The 26481-nt window shown below is 44.3% G+C and overlaps 2 protein-coding genes across 2 annotated transcripts in view; one reads left to right on the top strand and one right to left on the bottom strand.

Moving 5' to 3' along the window:
* Positions 1-12963: 12963 nt before the first annotated feature.
* LOC118775520 (fibroblast growth factor 1-like) lies at positions 12964-18651 on the bottom strand. Its single transcript, XM_036525476.1, has 4 exons — positions 18553-18651; positions 15931-16132; positions 14344-14447; positions 12964-13452 (listed from the first exon to the last, which is right to left on the bottom strand). The coding sequence occupies exons 1-4, from the start codon at positions 18592-18594 to the stop codon at positions 13252-13254; spliced, it is 549 nt and encodes a 182-aa protein (XP_036381369.1). The 5' UTR covers positions 18595-18651; the 3' UTR covers positions 12964-13251.
* Positions 18652-24575: 5924 nt separating this feature from the next.
* LOC118774374 (rho GTPase-activating protein 26-like) overlaps positions 24576-26481 on the top strand; it is an 80929-nt gene continuing 79023 nt past the window's right edge. Inside the window, exon 1 of the mRNA XM_036523714.1 lies at positions 24576-25218. Coding sequence (XP_036379607.1) covers positions 25065-25218 — 154 coding nt within the window. The 5' untranslated portion in view covers positions 24576-25064. The remainder of the gene's footprint in view (positions 25219-26481) is intronic.

Below are 26481 nucleotides of genomic sequence, written 5' to 3'. Positions count from 1 at the left end.
ATCTCTCACTCCACCTCTCCCTCTCGCTGTCCCTGACTCTGACTGTGTCCGTCCAGGCGGAGAGTCCAGACCTGGCTCTGTCCATATGTGTGCGAAAGAGATTGTCATTAACATTCATTCAATCCACAGAGGGACCTGCATTCTGAGCCCTTCCTTCCTGCTGCAAGTGGAATTCTCATTAAGTCATAACTACTTTTCAAGAGCAGCATTCTTCTTTGGAAATACGGGGGCTCCTTTCTAAGACCTAAGAGCTGACTGATTCTCTCAAATGGAAATGGATTGCAGAAGAATGTTACAGACCAGCGCTTTTTTGCAGGTTTGTCTTGAGATCTTGAGAAAATCAATTAGCGAAAATGTCAGCCGACGCTAATGGGGGCTGACTAGAGAGAGGTTTATTTTTACACCCGTGTGAGCAAATATTTCCACACGAACAAAATCATAACGGGCAGATGTAGATTCTAGATAGTAATTCTGTGTGGAATAGAACGTGATCATTTCCGTTCAGCACCATCAGATGCTGAGTTGCAAAGTGTCCGTCAAGTATGTTGTATTTTACATCCAACTAAAAAAACATTAAGGTCATTTTGAATCATTGTTACAGAGCTATAATAAATACATATAAAAATTCATATAAATGATAAAGACACACATACACACACGCGCATCACTTCCTTCCTGAGATATTTATTTTATTATGACAATCTGTGGAAAAACCAAATAGTACAATTCTCATGGGTGGCTAACTATCTTGACACTGGGCTTTTGTAAAGCTTTGGTTACATCAGTTCCTCTTGAATCATTTGATTAGATTCCTTCTTTAGAAAGAGGGTAGTGTGTGTTGTTGGGGGGGGTTGCTGGTCACCTGATGACTGCTTCCTCCCGGCATTGTCCCCGGCGGCCGCTCCTCCCTCTCTCCCTTCCCCGGAATGAACGAGATCGGCCGGGCTAATTGGGTACGGTGCCCCCACTTTGCTCTCTCTCATTTAGCCATTTGTCCGGCTCCTTTTCCTTTTGTGCCATTTCCCCTCGGCTTGTAAAATGATCACGGGCTACTTTTCCCCCCTCCACCCTGGAGAAGAAAAAAAAATCTAGATGTCAGTCCCACAGGAGTCGTTAATGGAGAGGTATGGAAGCTGGAGGTTCTTAAGCCCTCTGACAAGGCACTGGCCTCCCCACCTCCGGCTAAAGGTTTCTCGGTTCTCACACAGGGAGAGCCGGTTGAATTAAGACAGCACAGATGATTAAGGCCAACATGTCCGTACAGCTCCTAAAACCATTAAAAATGACGAGGGCCTCTTTTTTATTATTCATTACCAAATTATACTTTTTCTAATGATAAAACGGTAAACATGGACCTTACGAGGGCATTTTATTGTGCCTCACAAAGGCATTAAGGTTCATGTGATGCCTCTTTTTCTGCTTCTCTCTAGTTTGCGCTGTGTCTTTAACAGGGCTGGGAGTTCTGACCCTGCTGATAGCCATATCTGGGGAGGCCTTACAGTGGGTGCCCGGGTTTTTTTTGCGGGGGGGGTTCGGGGTTGGGGGCGGACATGGAGGCCAGGAGGGGCGACCGGACACATGCCCCGGACTTGTGGATGAGGCAGAAAACCATTGTGAGCTGCTTACGGCTGACTGATCACGCCCATTCAAGTGCTGAGCTGCTTCCCAAAGCCCAGGCTGATGCTTAAATAATGGGGTCTGTCCCCCCACCCCTCTGCTGTATGTATGCGATCACGGGGGGGGCATTCTGAAGCGTGGAGGACGCTTTGCCCTCCTGTCCTCTCTCAGTTCCTTCCTGTTGGTAAACGCCAGCTCAGACAGGTGCTGGCTCCTGGGCTGCCGTATGTTCCTCTGCCTCTGACCTGGGAAAGACCACCTTCCCTCACAGTAATGCAATAGTATGAAACATTTTTGGGTGCACACGTGGTACCCAAGGAACCCCAGTCAGGGGTAGGATTGCGCTGGGTGGGAGGCCAGCTGGAGACACTTGGGGCAGTTGGGGGTGTCTGTTGTTGTACCCCAAAGGAGAATATTTATTTCTTTATTGAGTGATACCATTTTTATGTTGGTCGATTACTCATTTACTCATTCGTTCTGCTTGCGAGGGACCCTCCTGACCCACTTGATGTTGCCATCTCTGAGTTTCCTGTGTTTGTGCAGAGAGATGAGCAAGATCAGCAGTCTGGAGCTACGCCACGCACGGCTTAAAGAGGCCAGTTCGCCAGCACCTTGATTCAAACTATCTCTACAGGAAGGAAACACAGCGGGGCCAAATACCAGCACAAATGAAAGGGGATTACTAGTTGTGAGCTTGTTTTTTTGAATACCTTTTTAATAGCCCCAGTCCAGCTCCAGTCCTGGAGGCCTGCTATTCAGCAGGTCGTCCAGCTCTCTTGAAACCACCAGCGCACTCATGACTGGAGAGCTAAACTGCCTCAGTCCTCGTTCAGATGCTGATTGGTCGAATTAAGTGTCTGCCTGAGACAAAAGTGAAAGGACACTACGGCTCTCCAATGGGCGGAGCTACAACTGACCCCCTTGCAGTCCGCCCTGGCAACGTCTCTGTGAAGTCTCTGTTGGACCCTGGAGTGATTGAGGTCTGCCAGTTTCAACAGCTAAATACCTTCCTCGACCTCCTGCAGTATGCAAATAATACCCTACAAGAGCATGGTTGAGTAGCCCTGTTTTAAGTCTGTAACGCCAAAGTGTAGCAGTGTAGCACAGTGGTAAGGAGCAAGGCTCATAACCGAAAGGTTGCTGGCTTGATTCCCCCCTGGAGTGCTGTTGCTGTACCCTTGGGCAAGGCACCTAACCCAGAATTGCCTCAGTAAATACAAACGGACAACATGTAAAAAACTGTAACCTATGTAAGTCGCTGTGGATAAGACAAAAATGTAATGTAAATTGAGTATTACTTGGTACGATTCTATTGCCTTGTATTTTATATTTATTGACATTTTGGCCTTCAATGGAGAACGTATGCAAATGAAAATCCAGGTTGAGATGAAGGTGTCCAAATGTCACGTGTTTCCAAATGCTGCACAGTGGTGGCTGTAATTAGTGCGTCATTCTTGTCATCTGGGTGTTTAGGACAGGAGTGGCTTTTGTCACCCGGATGAAGAAGAGATGACCGCTTTCCTAAATGATGTGGGCCGAGGAGAGCTCCTCTGACACGTCATTTCCTCCGTTTGCGGCACACTCCCGCCTTCCTCGAGGAAGCGGGGTTTTCCGTTCTGCAACCTGGTCAGCACTTGTCCCACTTTATTTTTGGATGCCTTGCGTACAATTCGCAGGTGCGGACTGCTGACTGGACGCATAGCCATTACACAAACACATTCAAAGTGGAATTTGGGAACGGGGGGGGGGGGGCTGGTTAATTAGCCCCCTGCCAAACGTCAACAAGTAAAAATAGCGTTTTCACTCCCTCTCACTTGAAATACAATGTCATCCTCTTGCAAGACTATGCGTTAGATGTGAAGGAAGGAAACACCAAAAAAAAAAAAAATCAGGTTTGTCCTTCAGAATGGACTCTGTTTTTGATTGGCCTTGCCTCTCCCAGACCTATATGATATCTGTGATTGATTAGGACAGTAGATGAAGCTGTTGCTCATTTGGCTGATATTTTGTCCAGCTGTGAGGCAGTGCTTTGGCCAGCTCTCAAATCCTCATGAAGGAGACAGATCGTATGCGGCCTCGACTGGATGTAAAGGATAATGAATTCCACATGTGGCTGCCAGATTTCTCTCTCTCTCTCTCTCTCTCTCTTTCTCTCTTTCTCCCTCTATCACTCTCTCTGTCACTCTTTCTCTCTGTCTCTCAGTCCTTCTCTCTCTCCCTCTCTCTCCCTATCTCTCTCTCTTTCTCTCTCTTCCTCTATCTCTTTCTGTCTATTTCTGTCTGTCTCTCTCTCTCTCTCTCCCTCCATCTCTCTCTCTCTCTTTCTCTCTCTTCCTCTATCTCTCCCTCTATCACTCTCTCTGTCGCTCTCTTTCTCTCTGTCTCTCAGTCCATCTCTCTCTCCCTCTATCTCTCCCTATCTCTCTCGCCCTCTATCTCTCTCCATATCGCTCTCTCTTTCTCTCTCTCTCCCTCTATCTCTCTCTGTCTATTTCTTTCACTCTCTCTCTCTCTCTCTCTCCTTCTATCTCTCTCTCTCTCTTTCTCTCTCTTCCTCTATCTCTCCCTCTATCACTCTCTCTGTCGCTCTCTTTCTCTCTGTCTCTCAGTCCGTCTCTCTCTCCCTCTATCTCTCCCTATCTCTCTCGCCCTCTATCTCTCTCCATATCGCTCTCTCTTTCTCTCTCTCTCCCTCTATCTCTCTCTGTCTATTTCTTTCACTCTCTCTCTCTCTCTCTATCCCTCTTTTTCCTCTCACCGCTGTTTGCAGGCCACACACTGGTCCACTCAAAGCGAGAGACCTGCCAATAATTTTTCGAAAATTACGGCCACGCTCAAAGATGGGTCCCATTTAGCCCGGGAGACTCGCATGACCTCAGCCAGGTGAGCAGGCTCAGAAGTGCGGGCGGCAATAAGGCGGTTGCGAAACGCTCTGGGAATTCCACGTCAACGGCGTGAGTTCGGATTGTAACCGTGCGCAACCGGAGCCCAGGTCACCGGCAGGTGAAGCGCGCCGCGGCCGTGTTTATTTTCACACGGCGCATATCTGACATAGTGCACATATTTTGAATATTACTTCCTGTTAGGAGAGGAAGGGGGAGGGGCCGCGCGTGGGGCATGAGGTGCATGAGGTACTACGCCAGCCGTCTTCGTTTACTCAATTAAGAGTGTTGAGACTTGAAAAGGGAAAAATAACACTATCGTGTACATGTAACGGTGAAAAAAAAAATATGAACCAACTTTGGAAAAAATGAAGCTTTTGAAATGACCGTGAGGCACTAGGGGAGAGCACTGTGGCAGAGGGAGTCAACCAGAATGATCTAGGCTCTAACAGGCAGCAGTGTGGAGTAATGGTAAGGAGGAGGGCGTGTAACCAAGGAGTCACTGGTTCAATTCCCCCACTGGGGCACTGTTGTTGTAGCCTTGGGCAAAGTACTTAACCTGCAATATCCAGCTGCATAAATGGACAAAGAACTGTATTTGTAGGTTGGTCTGGATAAATGTGTCTGCTAAATGACGATAATGTAATGTCATATAAAATCCTGGGTGCAGTGCCTCAAAGATGGGTACTGAACTTGTATAAAATTTTGTATTAGGATTAAAATAATAACAAAATAAACAGTAGAGGAATTATGACAATCCCAATGGCAAGGGTAACGATAATAACTGGCTTGCTGATGGCCTGCTCCGGGGTAGCAGACAGGGGTAATGAGCTACACAGGGGCAGGGAGCTACTGGATGATGGGGGTGAAGTCATGCCCCTGCTTCCTGGATGTGTGAGTAAGTGTTAAAGTGCGTCAGGGCATGGCAGGGGAGAGCTCTAAATGGCAGCGCTGGGGCTGTAACCTGTCCGATCCCTGCGCAGGCACTTCGAGCTGCAGCTGCTCAGACGTGGACGAGAGACGGAATGTTTCACCGCAGTGTGAGATATTCAGCTCCTCCTGATGGACCTCGGTGCTGACTCCCTTTCTCTCTCTCTCTCTCTCTCTCTCTCTCTCTCTCTCTTTCTGTGTGTCTCTGTGTCCGTTTCTCTCCATCCATTGCAGCAGAATGCAAGCCTCCTCCAAAATAATCTACCACGTCAAATTATGTTGAAAAAAGTGAACATATGCAGAGAGAAGAATAAAATATATGTAGGAATAAAAAAAAGTATAAGAAATATATATATAAATGTGTGTGTGTGTGCGCATGTGCATGTGTAAAACCTCTATGAAAAGGACATGGGCAATTCACCTTAGAAACCCACTCGAGTCTCTCTCTCTCTTTTTCTCTCTCTCTCTGTGTCTCTGTCTCCCTCTCTCTCTCTGTATACATCTCCCTCTCTCCCTTTCTTTCTCCGTATATAGCTCCCTCTTCCCTTTTCCCTCTCCCTCTCTATCTCCCTCCCTTTGATTCTATCCAAAGCTCCAGATGCAAAGCTCCCAAATGATCCACCATGTCATGCAAAATGTCCAGGAGTATGATGATATACAGTCTGTGTGAGGAGTGGTGACATACTCTCTGTGTATGCCTTTGGCTTTTTTTCAGCGCATCTGCAAAGCAGTCTTGTTTAAAAGGCTTTGAAAAGTTAACACCACTCCAGCACCTGGTCTGGAGACAGCCCGGCTTCTGCTTCGAGCGATTAATCTGAGGTAAAGCGCATTCATTGTGGGTTTACTGTCAGTGCGAGAGGATCATGTAACACATACCAAGGGGGCGGAAGTGGGTTCTCATGCCACCTTGCAAGATGGAAACAAACTGTCAGCCAGTTCAGCTTCGATTGACTCTTCACTTTTCTGGAAACACGTAATTTAGACATGTCTCTGCCCTTTTATCTTGACTTCAATCATAACTAGAGGCCATGCAGCAAGGAGGTTAAAGAAGGGGCCTGTAACTTTCTGGCTTGCAGGTTTGAATCCCAGGGCCCCTGGGGCACAGCTGTTGTACCCTTGAGTTGTATGCCTAAATTGAAATACTTCAATGACAGTATCCTGTGCATCATGCTAATGGTTAATATGTCATTTGTAGGCTACTTCATGTATAAGGGCACCTTCTGAGTAATTAGAGGAACAGTATGAAAATGTAAAACAGCAACATGAAAAAAAAACATGTCTGCATCACATTCTCCATACTCCAGTCTGCGAAGCATATGTATACATACTCTGGTCTGTGTATCACATAGCCAGCTGCTAATAATGAGTTCTCACGTATATACTCCGGCCTGTGCATCATATGGCAAGCCAATAAGTCTGTGGTCTCGTTACACACATATACTGCACTCCAGTCTGTGTGTCACACACACACAGATATATACACTCCAGTCTGTACATCACATAAATATGTACTCCTGACTGTGTATTTCTAGGCCAGCTACTAATACTGAGGTCATGTCTCATGTATATATATATTCCAGTCACACACAGAGAGTCATTTATACTGAGGTATCACATATAGCCAGCACCTACTATTGAAGTCCTACATATATATGAAGCCTATATGGCACATAGCCAACCCATAGTACCAAGACCCCACATACAAGGTATAGAGGCCACCAAAGCAAAGTGGCTTATACCAGTCTCCATGCTGAGAGTGCCTGTTTAGAGCAATGTCTGTGATACGCACACACTTTCTCTGTGGGCCTGCTTGTTAATTAAGGTACGTAGGAGCAAGACGGGGAGTATGGGCTTTACTCATCCGTACAGAATGTCTGTTTGCTCCACAGCGCTGTCTCTCAATGACTGTTTCAGCAGCGTACTCACTCACTCACTTACTTAACCCTGACCTGTGGAAACGGGTGACGGGAGACGTGTGGACCTGTTTGACGTGCATCAGAGCTCTCTGCTCATGGTGTTTATTGCTCTGTCTGAAGGGGGGGGGGGGGTTCAGTTTTGCGTTTGCATGACGACGCAAACAGGAGCATCAAAGGAGGATCAAATTCACTGCTTTTTGGGGTAAAGAACCTGAAATTAGTTTTGACGAAAAGCCGCCCCCCCGCCCCTGTCTTTTGTAAAGGGCCCATCAGTACGAGCGCTTGAGAGCGATGTGGGCTGTGTGCTTGATAAATGGAACGGTGAGTTGGCGTTGGCTCCTCAGAAGAACACCGCCACTCAGTGTCATCACCTGGTCAGCTTGGCCATCTACGTCAAACCCCTGACCCGGTGAGCTGGCATTCCTGGGCAAGAAAACCTGTCACACAGGATAGACTCAGTGTTCTGTCAGCCCGCAGGAAGCCGCACGGAGAATGGCAACCTTTCCTTGGATTAAGACAATGGCAGACTTCAAAAGCCTGGGTATTTAGACATTCTTTGTGAAAGGAGAATAATGGTAGGAACTCCCTCCTCAGTCACGGGAAAGAATGAAACTCCCCTCCCCAAGACAAAAAAAAAAAAAAATAACAAGCCCCAGCGACCAAGCAAAGGGGTTGATATTTTAAAGAAGGATGCCTCTGTTTTGGAATCCGAGATATTTGCCATAAATAGGCACCAGTTCGGGGCCCGGCTTGTTTGCTTAAGGAGACGTCTGCATCTCGCGTCTATTTTCTGCGGGGGTTTTCAAACAGAGAATGACAGGAAGGGGAAGTGGAAACGGCCGTGAATGAGGCCGACGGCGGTGGCTGCCGCGCTTCCCAGAAACGCCGGGTGGGATATGGCTTCCCAGAGCGATGGGGATGGATGTGATGCGGGCTCCCTGCGTCCGAAATAGACATTCGTCATGGGGAAATTAGGTCAAAGCGAAACCACTCATCATTACCTCTGTCCTTCCTTCACCAAAAACAAAAAAAAAAACATGACCGTATGATGTAAAGATATCTCTGTGTTCAGAGATAAATTAAAATCTCTCCCCTTACCATTACCCCAAAGTGGGGCAGGAATATGGCATAGTGGTAAGGTCCCAGGCTGGTAACCAAAAGGTTTGTTTGCCTGCTGGGGCACTGCTGTTGAACGCTTGGGCAAGGTACTTATCCCAGAATTGCCTCAGTAAATATCCAGCTGTATAAATGGATAAAACTGTAACCTGTGTAAGTTGCTCTGGGTAAGAGCATCTGCTAAATGACAATAATGTAATGTAATGTAAAACACTGAAATTCCTTTCATGGACCATCATTAAATTACTACAAGCATCTCATTATCTGCAGTAAGATCTGAATTCACCCTTATGTCACAAGGAAAAAAAAAATGAAGGCAGCGGAAATGAAATATTTTTGTCCTTCTCTTCCCTGCCTGCCAAATACGTTTCTATCGGGAAGCAGAAACGCGTGGGAGAGAACTAGCCTCGTGAATCAAAGCTCATTGTCTTTGTTGACTCAGATCACGAGAACCATCCCATAAACGGTCATAGCCTAAGATGTGATATCTCCTGTTGCTATAAAATAATACAAGTAGTTTGTTTGTGTTCCTGTGCCTTTTTTTTCAGGAAGCATGTGTGAGTGTGTGAGTGTGTGTGTGTGCTAGGGTTTCTTTGCGTCATCGCTGTTGTCGGATGTGTGATTAAGCAGGAAGTGTGATGATGGTGCTGCGGGCCTCCAGTTAAAGGTGTTTCTGCAGGATTCTGGAGGAGAACAACACACGCAGGGGAATGTGTGAACGAAGCTGAACCCATTCACTCCTCATCGATCTAACCCGCACCGCCCCCCTCCACTCCAAATCCACAACATCCCACCACACTGTATCCCACCCCTCTATACTCCACGCCACCCAGAATCACTCTACACTGATCCATTTACACCACCCCACTCTACTCAACACCTGCACCTAATCCACAATACACCACCACACCATATTTCACACCAGTATACTCTACCACACTATACTCCACACAACCCCACTCCACACCAATCCACAACACACCACCACACTATGCTCCACACCACCCCGCTCCCTTCTACACCAATCCACAACACACCACCACACTATACTCCAGCCTGTTATACTCTATCACACTATACTCCACACCACCCCACTCCACTCCAATATATAACACACCACCACACTATACTCTATCATGCTATACTCCACACGAGCCCTCCATTATCCTAATTCATGTCGTTGTTTGATTCAAACCTCTTGTGTCATTTTATTTGCTATCGAATAAGAAATGTGTAAATAACAATTTGTTGATCTTAACTGTTCTGCTGCTCAGGTGTTTATGACATGGGGGCATTTATCAGCGTGAGTGGGTTACAAGCCCAGCAACAGCTGAAAGTATTTGGAGCCACAATGTACCATTAAAGTACAGCTCGTGATGTGTGTTTATCTCCTGTCCAAAGGGACTGGTCCTGTTCTGTCCCCCTTGCGACTGTCTGCTCGCGGAGTCGCGGGGCAGCGGACCTCACTCCGGCGGGTGTTACCACCGCCTGGAGTGTGGCATCGCGAGAGAGAGCCGCCATTCCGAGAGTCCCGCGCTGAAGAATGCGTCCATGCAGCACAAATCTTCAATTAAAAATTCTGGGATCCCCGAGAGCTTGTCTTCGGGCTAGCCGCAGGCATGCCACGAAGAATTCTCTGTGCTGTCGCTCTACCGTAGGAGCTAACCCCCCCGCACCAACTCCCCACCCCCCAGCCCATTTCCTTTTTTACTTGCTTCTGCTTGGGCAGTAATGGCATTTCTGGGGGACGCTGCGAAGTATTTAACCAGATAGGCACCAGGGATCTTTAATTGCTGCTCAACTGGCCGGAATGCTTCCTTTTTCTCTGTCTGCACTTGAGTGGTGCAAATATCCATAACATACAAATATCCATAACATCCCCCCCTCCTACCCACAATCCCCCTGGTCCAGCTTGTGGGGACAGAGGCTGGTGGGCACTGAGAGGTCCTTTGGGAGCAGCTGAGTGACAGAGGTTTTGGTGGGGGAGGGGGGGGGTGGCAGTGTTTGGGTGACTGAAGGGAAGATTTGGGGTTGGGGGTGGGAGGGGCTGGGAGGGAATGGGGGGGGGTGCAGAGGAATGTTTGTGCAATTTACAGTATTTTTGTCTTCCACTGTGACAGCAGTCTGTCAAAGTGTTTTATAGAGGCCAGACCTTGGCAGCAGTTTGGCTGGGAGTCCCAGAGGATGTCATTGCTTGTTGAGTTTATGGTGAATAGCTCCCTTCCTGCTCCTACTGTGGCCCTGAGGCCAATGGCCAGGCAGGGGTGGGCGTGGGGCTGAGGTGGGGGGGAGGGGGAATTCGCGCTGGGACAAGTGTACCTCCGATCCCACTAGGAAAACCCCAGAGCCTGGCCCTGCTTCCTGCCGTAGATGCTGTCTCATTGTCCTCTGATCCCACTCACAAATCTGGCCAAGTGAGTCCGGACGGTCAGCAGCAAGACGCTAAACTGCCCTTTCAGCTATGGTGGCCTGCCTGCCTGCCAGCACCACCAAGTCTTCCCATATCCTTTACCTCATCCCCTAATGGGGGATTCACGAATCTGGCACCCACTCACTTTGTTTACAGGTTAGTAGCTGCTATGCAGAGGCCAAGATTACTGATTCAAGGCGGTTTATGGCTGTTAGGGGGCTCTAGCTGTTAGTTACTTTTTGGGGTTGTGTCAGAACAACATCTTAATGTGGCACAGGCCTCTATATGAAAAAGACCACACATTCAAAAAAAGTTATCGCTTTTCCCCCATCTGCTGTAAGGTTTGAGCTCTGATAGTTTTCTCAGGTCCGTGCGGGACAGATGTGCGAGTGCTGACAGGGACCGGGAGAGAACATTCTAGAAGGAAGAATCCTGTGTCAGCCTGCGCTGGAGTTGCGTTCAGCTGCATAGCGCGGCCCGCTAATTGAATTACCAACAGAGATGCTAGCTCTCTGGCTTGGGGCAATGTCTTGGAAACACTCTCGGGCCCAACCCCCCTCCCCCCCCCCACACGCGGCAGGGCCCGCAAGTACGGGTAAAATCGGACAACTCTGTCGAGCCAAGTAGGCCTCTGCGCTTTCTCCAGGGCAACAGGAAGAAGCACATATCAGGGTTTTTTGCCCATGTTTTTTAAAATATTCCTGATCCATATTTCTGATAACTGAAAGCCTGGGGAGAGATTTTCAAAAGATGATTATATTTGATTATATGATTATATATAATATACATTATATGAATATGATAATAATTCATCCCCTCATTAGGTAAAATCATGACTAATTTGTCTTGACTCTCAGGTATTTGTCCTTATGTAGGCTGCTAGCCTTTAATTTGCCAGCAGTTAAACAAATGCAGCTTTTATTGCCTCGATTTTAACGAGATTCCCTCTCAACAAGCCTCCTCAGCTTAGAGACTGTGACGCTGGATCAATGACTGACTGGTTAACCGCTTAAACAGGTACGTATCATACCACCTCCAGCAGAGAATGCAGAGGATGTCACCCAGCACAGAGAGCATTCTCTCTGCTCAGACACACACCCATGAGAGCTGGAGCGCCTCTGTATTTTGCGCTAATTCGTGTCATTTCAAATCCAATTAAGAAAGGAAAATCTTCCCATGAGAAAATCACCTATTTTTGGTGCTCTTTGTTACCATGTTTTAAGGTAACATCATATCTGTAGTTGCCGTTGTCAAGGGTAACGGATGAGTGGGAGGATGCTATTTGGATGCTTTTGCGTAATTACACTAGCTTACCAAGCAGAGGTGGAGGGATTATCAGAATGAAGTCAGGAGTACTGTTCAGGCTCGAGTGATATCCCTGAGTTGGCAAAAGCAGAGCAGAATTATCATGCTTGTACACATAAGGGGGTCCTTTTCTTTTTTATTGTGGAGGGGGTGCTCAAGAATAACCACACAAATGTAAAGAGTTCTGTGAATGAAGAGCTTAGAAACTACCGCCCTGATATGTTGCTAGTGGTGCAATGCTGCCCCCTTGTGGTAACCATCTGTGGTATAATTATGTTGTTGAAATAGTTAAAGGCATTATATACTTACTGTATCTGTTGTGCGAGGGGTACAAATCCATCTCAAGAATGAACACACAGCAGCAAAGATACTTACACAAAAATAGTTTACTCATAATTAACATTTATGGACAATATCATTGACAATAATAATTAATTTCAAAATTGACAAACAGTTCCACAAATAGATGTTTGCTTAAAAAAATAAACTTAATACTGTTTTAAATACATATATTGATTAATAAGTGCAGTAAGACCATAGTGCCTGCTCCATTTAAGCAATGTGTTACTTCAGCACAATACGACCTTAAATATACTGAACTCAAATTTTATATAAAACCTGTGAATTATTACTGCTTGTTGAAGTACAATTATGTCCAAAATGTCACGTAGGATTAGAGCCTTTACAAAAGAATTTTCTCTATGATTGACAACACATGGTTTGTTCTGTACAAAACAATCATGTTCTATGAGGAACAGTAATAAAAAGCTTAACTTGGTCACTGAAGTCTTAAGGGTGTTTAGGTAGGCTACAAGCATATGAAGGCATAAAAATTCACAGGACAGAGTTCATTAGTACTGATGGATACTTTTTTTGCCTTTTTGTCTGTCACTCACTTTGAGGGAGCGATGTTGACATCCCTTTAATATTGCTCCACATCCTTTCTACATTGCCTGATACCCCTTTAACACTGCATGCTATATCTTTAATTTTGCTCTCTGTCCCTTTAAAATTGCTAGCTAGGCAGTGGCTCTCTGGTTTGGTCTCGGTCAGTGGGCTCCCTGTTATCCAGCCTTCATTCACTAGCTCTGTCCGCTGGACGAGGGAGAAAGTAGACAGCCTTCTGCCCGATGTGGGTGCTTGGTCCTGGTTTTGGCTGCCCATTCTTCTTGATTCCCACGTACCAGGCGCCGTCTCCGTGCCGCTGGGACCTGTAAGTGTTGTAGTGATTCTCCTCCATGTTCTCACAGAAGCAGCACTCCTCACTCAGTGTTTTCTGGAACGGGAGAGGGAAAAAAAAAAGGATTCGTTATAGTGTTCAGAAGCACTGAAACTCCAGCTTGTGCTTGGAGCTTCACAATTAGCGACATGATTCACAGCCTTATTCTTCTAAATGCTGGCTTCGAGAAAACGATTCAGAGCTGAGACAGAGCAGAAACCAATCGATCCTCTCTCTCTAGAGGAATGGGGTTAACTTCCATTGCATTCCATTTAATTCAAATCCATTCCAGTCCACTTCTTCCAATGAGTGTTATAAACATATGTGCTGTTTCTCCCTTTTACTGCAGTAGGAATCGAGATCAAAGAGCCCCCTTTTTATAAAGCAATAAAACAAGTCAATCTGAAAGTATTTTGTGGTTCCCATAACAACAACAGTCAAAGTATCACACAGTTCCCAGAATGCATTTCACCATCTCTCCCTGGATTAAGCAGCCATGCAGGTTTACTGGGGACCACATGCAAGGAGAAGCAACACAATCTGAATTAACTAAACAATAACATCCATATATAAATATGACTGTACTCATTGGTCCAGGACAGATCACCCAATATGCTTTAAGGGCTCATACTGACATTGTAAAAATACTATCATCATTGCAGGAAATCTGAAATCCAGCACTGTTCAAACACCAGAGTGAGTAAGATGATAAATGTGTTGAATGGTGATTTGGAAGTCGCTCTGAATAGTCTGCTAAATTAATGTAATGTAACGTATATGAAAGGGGGAACTCAACACCCCTGAAACAAGAACTAGACAAGAACATCTTAAAAAAACAAAGGAATAAACATAACACATTTTCTTTGTAGGTCAGAGTCACTTTAACTAATGCAATGTACCTATGAGCTCATGTCAGCTCTCTCTGATCTGAGATCAGCAGATACTTACCGATCCATACAGCTTTCCATCTTTGTCCATTGCCAGGTAGCGGCCTGCTTCGACGCCCGCAATGATCACCACGCCTATGCTCACGGCTCTAACCCGAAACACACCTGCAATGAGGACACCAGAACAGAGGGTCATGGGTTTGGAGGATTACAGAGCACAGACACAATATAGTATAGTATATAAAGGCTTTGATAGTCATCAGAGGATTTCGATGGAAGGAAGTGAACCTGTTGCGGATTATGCAGTCTGCCTAACTCTGCTAACCAAGGAACAGGGAAATGCCAAATATATTTTGATGTATTCACAAGATTTGGTAAACAATTCCCTAATCTTAAACATTAATTCATGATTACACTGATAAGCCACTACCAGCCTAATTAGTTTAAGTGTACTCTGTGATTCATTGGAAAAAAATGCACTTCCTGTAACGAATAAGCAGACCATCATCATCTCAGTGTCATCTCATACAAGTGCACTATTTGAATTTACATGTAAATGCTTACTTGTTTAATGCAATTAAAATGGTAGCCCTACCTGTACGTTTTCAGACAAAAAGGACGCAGATTCAGAGTGCATTATATACACTGAAGTGTGCATTATACCGTATCTTGACGAGGAGCTTTGCTTTTACAATAAATAAATAATAAAGAAGGGCCGTTGTTTTTCATAAAGTGAAATGTCCTCTACCTAATTATTTACGACAGCTCCCGGAAGCTAAGACAATAGTGAACATTTACTCGGCCCGGTTTAACTACAGTGAACACGCATACGACGAGTAGCTCATCGCTCCTTGGATTTAGTACCCTCTGGTGGTTAAATTCAGTTACTCCACCCTTTTGGCCCATCCGAACAGAGCGCATAACTTTTGTCCCCTGCCACTTATTACGCCATCGACTCAAATCCACTAAGACATCAAAAAGATTTGAATGGAGGCACAAAATACATACATTTTGAGTATAAAAGCTGAGTTCTAAATTTAGGGGTAAAAAGTACTTTTATGTTTAAAACAAATTCTTCCCGTATCTACTTTCTTCAACCGTAGAACAAATAGGTTATGTTTGACGTGTCAAGTATATTTACACAGTTCTTTATTAAATAGAGTTATATGGTTACAGGCACTTACCTGAACTGCTTAGGTTTTTCTCAAAATATTTTACGTAGTAGGTGGTTTGCTTAATAGCGAGATATTGGAATTCATCAGTCCCATTGTTTTTTTCAATTCTATATGAGGTTCACTCATATCAATATATATTGTAAATTTAAAGTCAATCCCTGAATTATAAATATGCTACACAGTCTATATGTTTGTTGGGAAAAAATAATTATCCTGAAAATTATCTCTTTTTTCCTGTGTCCGGAGAATAAAGGTCAAGTGATGACGCAAACTATAGATTACCCTTGATGTGGGGCTCGAGTGTTAATTTTTTGCCGAAAGCAAGACCTGGATAGTTGCACTTTAGTGTGTGGAATAAATGGTCATATCTCCAGCTAAAGGCCAGGAGATATAAGGGGTTAACCCTGTCGCTGAAAGCATAAACAAATAAAAGTTAAAAAATACACGGACCGCAATCCGGTATCCATACTTACAGTACAAATCGTTCTCCTCTCTGTTGCCGTCCACGGTTCCGTCTGGCCGTATCCGTAGATGATATCCGCCATTCAAGCAGTACAGCCGTGTGAGCTGTCTGTAGTCCGGTAGCTGGAAGCCGGTGTTTTCAGGTCCGCATATTATTGTACCTTCGGTCATTCTGCAGGATGTTCCGAAGGCCTCTGCTGCTCGTCTCAGCGGCTGGAATGCAGTTAGAGTGTCGGGAAGACATACTTCGACATTATATAGTTGCCCAAACTATTTGCATTTTGCAACTACCAGTAAATAATACCTAACTTTGGAATCAACGTAGGGTGTGGGCTTTCCGCCAAGTGGACATGTGTTGACTTGTCCTCCGGACTAAACTGAACGTGAACGTTTTACCGATTGCTCTGAAAATTTAAAACCCAGTAGAAAGCCACAGACGAGACTGTTAGAATGGATTTCAATGTGAACGTGCGTTTTAGCGATTGGTTTTGGAAAGATGAAATTGAATCGAATTTATGTTGACTACTGTGTCAGGATAAACGTTTTAGAATTACTTTGCAAAGTCTCATACAACTATTCAGTTTTCATATACACACCATTTTGGTATTGTATTGTTAGAAAAGGTATAAAAGGGGGATAATAGAGCGTTCAAACCTCTTTCGACCATCTGGAACATTAATCTCTGCACAGGCAGGTGGGGCCATAGCGTCAGATTTGCCTTGGAAACAACTGCTTCAACTAAAACTAGCAAGGATTACAGCTGATCAGAACCTAGCAAGTTAATTTCCTGGATTTGTGTTCTGTCTAGTAGTTTGTAGACACAGTAGTGCTGTGACACTTGAATGTGGTCATGTCTAATGTACAAAGGTAATTATTCCACAGTGGAATCAGTCAAGCAAGCTTGTGAATAATGAAAAGCAGGGTCAGGAACATTATCTGTCTCAAGGTGAGTTTTTTGCCTCCCCTTTTAGTAATTCACTGGCCACCATTGTAATGATGGTATATAACAATAGGGAGACCATGCTGAGTCCACTTCTCTGGACTGGCAGATAAAATTACTCATATTGTAGTGTCATACCACAAAAGGCCTTGCTGCGAGGTGGAACTGGAGCCAATGGCTTGAGCTCACTATGTAGGCCTCTACAGGCTGTAGCAGGCACAGCTCATATAGCTAATTATCACCATCATGGTCATACCAGATCAGGAGACCTAAAACAGGCTGGAATTGTTTCTCATTCATTCAACCTCATGTCTGAGCACAATGGTGGCATTTGCAAACACTGTGTAATAACATGCGACTTGAAGCATCTATGATGGGATCCCAAGCCCCACCCTGCAGCCAGATATGCTCAAGTAGCCAATTAGCTGCCTATTGCAAGAGGGTAAACAAGGCATGCTCAGGTCCCAGGAGGTCCACTCATGCTCCACTTCCCCCTTACTCATTACAGTATTCCAGGGCTGGCCTGTGACCCCAGGACCTCACATACCCCTGCAGAATGTCATGTGCAGCCCCTGAATTGAGTTTGAATGGGGAATTATGACTGAGATAAAGGCTGTGATTGAAAGCTATTACTGGGCCATGAAGGGCCAAGAAATTACACCAAACACCATTACAGTGTAGGCAGGCATGGGGGCGCTCTTGAGCAAAGGTTAAGTTCAGGTTATCCCTGCCTTCTCACCAAAAGACCAGCAACGTATGTTTTGCAAAGCAGCCAATCAGTCTCCTTCTCATGTCAAGTGTAAGTTAAAATGGATGTCATACACATTGTTTTCTTCTGATGATGTCACACATGTGAATACATGGATGGATAATGGCACCGTTTGCCTTATTCTCTGTAGAATAAATGTACCATGTGTTAAAACTTTACTTCAACTTTACTTAATATACTTTATTAAAACATTACTACTGTGGCCCTTTGGCAATGACTTTGGTAAATTCCAGCTCCTAGTCTCGGTCATGTTGGCCACGTCAGACGATTTTGACGTAATTAAAGGTCAGTTGACATAATATGACAAAGCCACACGTAATTAAAAAATAACTAAATAAACACAAGTCAAATAACATGGTTCAACAGCACTGTCTGTGTGAGTCATATGTCCCCTTGATTTTGTCCGCTTTGAAACTTTCACCATTTTCTTTTTGGAAAAAAATAATAATAAAAAAGTAGCACACCCTTGTCCTGGCAGCTTGTCCAGTCTTACACTGTAGGTCCTATTCAGAGTGCAGGAAGGAAATAGAGTAGCAGTGAGATTTTGGTAATCTTCTGCCCATGGAAGCTCTTTGCAGCTGTCACACAAGCCGTCAATTAAAGCCAGAACAGTAGCCAATAGTAGCCCTCTTATCATTAGAAACCAGACGCTCGGCCGGTCTCTGCATCCGGAATGTACTGGAAACTGTCAGAGCTGGCTTAGGGAGCCCGACCAAAGGAATGTGAGGCTTTCTCATATAAAGCCTATTTTCCAAGGAGTACATTGTATTACTGGAAAAAAGGCACAGGGCCCTGGTGCCAGAGCACTTCCAGAAAACTCAAGCCCAAAATCCGGAGGGAGCGAATGACGTCCTTATTCTTGAACGACAGCCTAACCAGGCAGCAGTTTAGGGGTCGAAGGACCACTCAGTCAGTCAGACTTACCTGTGGGTAGGCCACTGCGGGGTGCCCAAAGTTAGCCAGCATTTGTCCGATGTGAGGATTCCGCACCACAGATCTTCACCAGCTGCTTCTCTCGTTGATCCCTGCGTGTCCCTGGCACTGCATTTGTACTCAGTCCGGTTACCTCACTCAGCAAGGATCGTCGTCACTGGATACGCCCCGCCCCCCCCCGACTCCGGGTTTATATTTACCACTTTAGCTCAGTGTGTGACGTCATCCGTGTCCAAGGGGCGGGAGGAATGTGCCAGCCGCCTGTGCTTGGAGATGTTAGCGGGAAACCCTGGAGGGATATGTCATGTTCCCGTCTGGTCCCTGGAGACGGGAAAAAGCATTTGTTATTACAGAGTAAGGAAGAGGTGAAGAGGACCCTAACTCTTAGGTTCTTACCTCATGCAATGCTGAGTGGCCAGTTAGGAATCCAGCATCCAGAAACATCCTGGAGCTTCTGAAAATCCTGGTAATTTAGGAGACACCCTTCAGTAATACTACGTTAGATTTATAATCAACACACAGCTGAAGAACAAAAAGACCATCAATATCATGACAACACAAACACACAAAGTTTTATGTACATCTCTACCCCATACCAAAAAGGATGAAAAGATGAGGATGAAAAGATATGGGTCTCAATTCAATTAACATTTGACCTTAACTTTGTGTCAGAATTAATTGCAAGAGTTCCTTTTTTCTTTACAAATGTAGTTTGGCTAATTCAGCAATCACCAAAATGGATTTAAAAAATGTGTGTTTATTGAAAAACAGCAACACTTGCGTTTATATGTCAGTCAAAGTTAAAGACAAATGTCAATTGAATTCGTGCCATGTTTCCAGGTTTATGATCATGGCTGCCATGGTAACCGACTTGTCAGCAGACATGCTGAAAGGAAGGTTACACATAACTTTGCTTTTTATGGTAGGAGAGTGGCGTTCGTAATCAAAATGTGAGGCTGACAAATCAATGAGATTTGCCTGAGTATGCTTTTCGAGTTGTGAGGAAATGCAAAAATATGAGGATGTGCGGTCGTGAAAGTTCAAATGTTCACGACTTGGAGAGATGGGTAAGTTTCAGCTAACCCAGTCACACCGGACTTGTATGGCCTTGACTGAAACACACTCATATCTTCTGGGCATGGGGGAATAAAAGGTTCACAGAAAATGTAAGTTTGCTGTGTTCTTTTTGCTTAAACTTGTCTTGAAGCATGGGTATCCTGCTTGTTTTGTTCTCTTTCTTGTGCTCACTTTGTTTCTCGGGATGCTGACGCACCCATGTCGTACAAAGCACTTGTGGGCAATCACAACCACAGCCTCAAATTATGAGGACAAAAACAGACGGGCAGCCATTTTTTGCCCTACTTTCATTCAGGGCAGGATGATATTGCAACATTTTACACGGTCTCTAATGGCACAAGCATATTACGATATACTGCATCGGAGGTGCTCTTGTCTTGTATGTATTGCAATGTATTGTAGTATACTTGTCTTCCCTTGTCTAGTCAAGTTGCACAAATAACAAATAACTTAGGGTATGGCTTGAAAGGAGTCATGCTCACACTCACTGGTCTTGAGGTGTTGTTAGCCTGGTCTGACACTGTTGTTCATTTAGGTTGAATGGATATACTTATGTTCTATTGTGCTGAAAGTACCTCTGGATAAGAGTGTCTGCTAAATGCATGTAATGTAATGTAATGTATTGCTCCCTGTAAATGATTGAATATTGTGCCTGCACACAGCTTTTACCCTTGTATAGCATTGCATTTCCCAACATGTTGCTATGAATGCTCACATAATTCTGAATAATTCATGCCTGCTTTAATAATTAACAAGAATACCCATGTGAATTTGACTGGAGGTGCATCGATCAGCTTGTGCATAGGCTTGTTCAAATGGTTAAATGGTATAAATTTTCTTGATTTTTGTGATGTAATTATGTCTGAATTTTTACTTTTTTTCCACAGCCATGATAACAAATATTACGTGTCTAGTTTATGTGTTTTATTGGTCAGTATTTCAATATACACCGCTATAGAAGATTACAAGGTCTAAAACAGGGTTTGTTACAAAGAAATAAACATTGAAAATGTCAACGTATTAATATTTCTACTTTTTGGGAATATGTTCGGAATATTAGCACTTTCCAAAGTGAAGTCATGTTCTCACCATTGCAATACACAGACATACCAGTAGATGGCGGTGCGAACCCGGCAAGACTGTAGAAAAAGGAGAATAATTAAACAATTACCATCTTTCTGAACGTTTAAAAAGGATTACACACAGGATTGCATGAATTTTAATCATAGAGGGATATGCAGAATCTGAGGTCTAGAAATAGGGAGACACCTCCCACGCCTCGGGGCAGGTATGTGAAAACTATTCTTGACAACTGATACCGTGTGAAAGCCAAAGATGCAAATCATATGCTCTCACCATCCGATAGAAATGTGCCCCGGGCTATTATTGGACAGAAAAGAGAAATGTCAAGTTCTAATGTGTTTTTCCTCACAATGCTTCTGGAGGAGAATTCTGGAGCCCAGCCGGAATGTTCCAGCTGTGAGATCACTGCTCAGAATTTGAGAGAATTCCCTTAAGTGTATCCTAATTTGTGTAACCCCTTGTCTGCATGACAGCCTCCACAGAAAGGTGCTATTTTTGTCCTGTGATACAACACGAAGACGCAAGGGTCAAAGGTCCTGTGTGCTGCCCTGGCCCTCTACATGCTGTTGTAAGTCAGCATTTTTTTAAAAGGATAAATTCTATCTTGGCATTGAAATGTGCATTGTGATCCAAAGTATAAGAACATTACTGTTTTACTTGCTTGGCAGACACCCAAATCCAGGTCAACTTACATTCCTTCCATTTATAGACATCATCCATTCATACAGCTGCGTGTTTATTGATGCAATTCAGGTAGCTTGCTCAGGGGAGCAACACTGGAGCCCTAATTGGATTCAGACCTGCAACCTTCTGGTAACAGATCCAGTTTCTTTACCACTATGCAGCACACAAGTAGCTGACTGGTACAAATCATACACAATGGTGACAGGCCAAAGAGCTTATGACTGGGAGACATGAGCTAGGATCTCTGGGTTAGGTGATAATCAAAAGGCAGAAAATAGGACTGACATGAAGATACCTCAAAAATATTCAACACATCACTTCCTATTACCTCACCCCCACACACCCTCAAGCCATTTTCCCTGCAGATATATAGTACCTGGACGGCTAAAGAATGATTTAAGATGTCTTCATAACTAAAACCTATAAGTTTAATTCCAAATTCCTGACCATGAAGCTGAACCTGTATCTGGGTTGTGAGGGACCATTAACTCTAATGCCTCTGTGACCATGAGTGCCTGGAATGAAATTCATCTCTATCTGCAGCAATTCTTCAAAATAGTATTCACATTCAGGAACCCATCTGCAGGGCCCAGGGACATATCATGGGTAGGTGTGTACGAGATGGGGAATCACATTCTGGAGGAAAGCACTGGGTTTGGTGATACTCATCTTTAGCAGGTCAAAAGACAAGCAGACTGGACATCATTTCATCGAAGCGCGAGTATATTATTGGGGAACTGAGCACACGAGGTGATGGCTGGTGGATGCTCTCCTGCACCCTGCAAAGACAGGGTACTGTTAAAGAAGCGTGCTCAGCAGCGTTTCAGTTCAGCTGAGTGGCAGGAAACAGCAGCTCGAAATGTACACACAAAGAAGCGCATGCATTCACCACAAGACCACTTTGGTATTTATTTTTAAGATATGCCCTGATGCACACAGCCGAAAGTGGAACACCACCTCTGTCACAAGTTCCCCCTTTTTGCAAGCATCTGCATGTGATGTCCAAAGGTGTACACGCACTTCTCATTTTTAATAAAGTAAACTCATGTAATTACAAACAATACAGTTAATTTGATTCAGAGTGCTTGTGTTTGCCAAGAAATAACACAAATATTTTGTTGGCTGACTGCAGGGATGGCCTGTGAGCTATGCTGCTGATGATGCATAGGTTAAAATTCTTTTTTGCACAGACTGTTCCAAGTAATAATGCATAATACAGTGAGCTAAAAACAAAAAAAAAGCCAATTACAAATGCTTACCAGTGTATCTTAACTGGAGTCATTTTAATGTGATTGCATTACATACGGTACTATGATGAACACACATGATCTCTGCCTGAATTCCACCTAAGGACAGTACGGCTCATTTGCAGTGTCAGTTCCCCTTGACTGAAATGTCATAGCATCTCTGAGGTTGTTTGAAATGTTGTTATTTTAGTCTGGGTGTTAATAGGCAGATACTAGCTCAGATGTATTGAAAATTTTGAAAACTTTAACAACTGATAAAAAGCAGCATTGTGTTTCCAGAAAAGTACACTTTTTTAAGTAAGTACATGTTGTCATGTATTATCAAAGCCAATCAGTGAAGAGGCTTGTGAGTGTCTTGGGTGACTATAATTAGTGATAATTAGCAATTATCAATTGACCCTTTATCAATATTAAAGTAGGAGTGACACAGTGATGAACTTGGCCCCACACACCAGCCAGACCACTGCACTTGGCGTCCTCAGGATGGCTGTTACCCCTCTCGTAACCTTGCATCCCAGTCATATTCACTGTCTGACCTGGGCCCTACATAACAACCCCCCCTGTTTCGGTCAAAAGAGCTGAAACACAGGCCATCTTCTGTCATATACTGAAGATCCTTCCTCAGGCTACACCCCCCCTCCTCTCCCCCAGCCATGATTGGTTGTCTGTCTTATGTGCAGTTATATATGTGGAAATGTAGTTCAGAGTTCTATGTAATTGGGTTTGTGGAAGTTTGGGTGTAGCATGTGTTAGCACTATGTTTGGAATGATATATTCCTTAAGTTGTACGCATTGCTTTACGTTTATATGCCAATCAAGGCATGCATGTGTGGTCTCAGCACTGTGTTTAGCACTGACGCTTGTTCGTGTGTGGTTAGCGGTGTCCTGTTTGTGCAGCTTTTCATGCCACTTTATTAGGTGCGCTGTTAAAGTCGCAATGGATTAGAGTGTCCGCCAAATGACAACAACACAAACGTCAGAGGAATCCAACCTGCCATCTAATGTGACTGCAAGTGGCCTTCCTGGACAGAAGATGAGACCTGGATGACACATTTGATTTTCATGTCTTAATAATCAATACTTTATTATATCAATATTTAATACCAAAAAAAACGTATACTATAACATGTTTCTGGTGGGCAAGATTATTGTCTTGAAACACATCCGCGTGATAACTGAAATGTAAGAAATTACCTCGTACAACGCTTAAACCCCGTTGACCAAGGCCTACTTGTCGGCATATATTGTGAAATAATATACGTTGCATATATAACGTAGAATACGTTATATATGCACTGTATGCACAGTAAACGAGTACATAATGTTACAGGGATTTTAAATGAGTGTGCTGTGATTTCACAAATGTATTCAGGTAGGGATTTCCCATTGGTCTATTTAAGACCATTTCTGTATTGATGTTATTTTCACCCTCTGGCTTAATTTGTGTCATACGTAGGATTCTTTAAAATTTAAGGATATTGCAGGATGCAAGCATTTATAGCAACATTTAAGGAGGCATATGTACCTTCCCTGATCGCTAGGTCTTTAAAATTAAAGAAATTAACCTGCGTCACCTCACAGACACGCAGCTAGTTAGAGGTACACTTTAGAAGCGATCATTAAACAATTGACAAAAAAAGGTTTACGGGCGGCGCGATAGCTTGCCTCAGATTTAAAGGCCAATGTGTGCAGTCGAATTTAGACTCCCCGCCCTAGAATGACTTCATCCTTTTTGACCAACCAACCTTTCTGCGACTCCCCTCTCTCCGCAACAATAGCGGGACGGGATAGGTTCCGCGCCGAGCGGCATGCCTTCACAGCCCTGTTTCGCAACCCGGCGACGCTATTGGCCGAGCGCGCTGTCGATCACCAGATTAAACGTTTCAGGGTAGGTTGGTACGGACGCTGAAAGCTGGACCCAGAAGCTGCAGCCTAAAAAACGCCCAGGGATGAATCCGCAACTAATACGTTTGGGGTGTTTTTCTTCCTGCCCTTGCATTCTGAGTGTGACGATGTGATGAAGAATGCACAGGTTCGCTGCGGATCCTTGACAGCGCGGTATCATTCTTGCAGCACTTTTCTTGGGTTTGAAAAAATGTCTTAACACTTGACTCTTAATTGTTGGGTGCGATTTTGTTTAAGTTTAAAAAAAAAAAAACAGAAAGACCAAACTAACAACGTTTGCTTGCTTGATCTAGATCTGGATTTAAGTTTGCTGTAACGTGATACGAAGACTACCGGAAAATTAGAAGTAGCTTGCTAGCTTGGCTAATACTGTGGCAAGCCAGTGAGCTGTATGTACATTTTCTTAAGCTTTCTCCGCCCTCTAATTGGATTGTACTTCGCCAGTCAAAGATTTCTTCACAGCCCTACTGCTCCCGCTGCTGCTGCGGTCGTGGACCGGGAGATAAAATGGGACTCCCCGCTCTGGAGTTCAGCGACTGCTATTTGGACAGTCCACAGTTCCGGGAGAGGTTGAAATCGCACGAACTGGAATTGGAGAAGACTAACAAGTTTATCAAAGAGCTGATCAAAGACGGGAAGGCGCTCATCCAGGCACTGAAAAGTAAGGTGGCAAATTTAATCGCGCCTCTCTGTGGAAGGGGACTGGTTCGAGGTTGACACATGAGTATCGTATAGCCAACTAGCTAGCCAAGCATCATATGTTGGCTGCAGTTTGCAAAATTAGCTTGCCAGCTAGTTAGGTATAGCTAGGTTTATAGCCCTAGCGAATAAAATGCAAGTAAAGCAAGTCACATATGGCTAGACATGATGCATTTAACTAGTTAACCAGCTAGCAATACAGCATATTAAGGTAGGTAGTTTAGCTTGGGAGGTAGTCAACTAGCTGGCTAATAAGCGTGTTTAAATAGCTAGTTATCTCTATGGCAGTCACAGTTCTTATATGTTAATGGGAGAGGTCGAGAAACTAAGAAAACAGGGGGAATATAGCCTAGATATATTTGTGACGGGACTAACTTAGCTGTCTGATCCAGTGAAACAAGCTGATTCCAAACCTGAGTTGGCACTTTATTTGCAGTGAATGTAGCGTAATAAACCAAAGCCACAGCGAGGGAAGCGATATTCTCGTGTGCCATGTTCAGCCAGCTGACAAAAACCCAAGATGAGCCCTCTCTTTTAAACACCAGTAGTAATACCAAGCCATTCCAAATGCATGGTCCAAGCCCACAGTCCAAGGTCAGATCGGACCTCACTGTTAGGCGCAGGGTGCTCACTTACGAGCATGACGCAAACGGCGGGGTAGGAAATGACAGTTCTGCGTTAACGTTTGCGCGTGGTCAAGTGTGAGTGAAGTGCATTAAACACTCTTTTCTGAAACGTTGACGGTCGTCGCTATGCGAAATTTCCCGTGCAGTGTCATGGCAGATTCTTCCGTTCCGGTTTTGTACCTGTGCAGAGGATGTATTAGAAGCACACCTTCGTAAACCTATTTCACAATAAAACGTTAGAGAAAACAATACGTCTAACCTGTTTAGTAGTACTATGACAAATACCTGGATGAAAGCCCGTACTACGCATCCAAAGACAATATTTTTTTACGACATCGAAGGAGAAGGAATCTTGTCTGTCACGTTCATAACCTATGTTGGCACTAAATTTCAGATGCTATTCTTTTATTGTAGTCAGTCGCTAGACTTTAGGGAAAACAATATTGGTGACCCATTCTGTGCTTGTCAGCAAGATGGTTATTTTGTAAGCACAGGGCAACCTGTCATTAGAACCCAAAATGAAAAGACAGCCTTTTAAGTTCAGGCTTAAAATTATGTTAATTGCACAAATTCACACAAATTATGGTTTACTCTTGCTC

This window comes from Megalops cyprinoides, chromosome 3 (genome assembly GCF_013368585.1).
Source record: "Megalops cyprinoides isolate fMegCyp1 chromosome 3, fMegCyp1.pri, whole genome shotgun sequence".
NCBI classification, from domain to species: domain Eukaryota; kingdom Metazoa; phylum Chordata; class Actinopteri; order Elopiformes; family Megalopidae; genus Megalops; species Megalops cyprinoides.
This window is presented reverse-complemented; position numbering and strand designations above follow the sequence as displayed.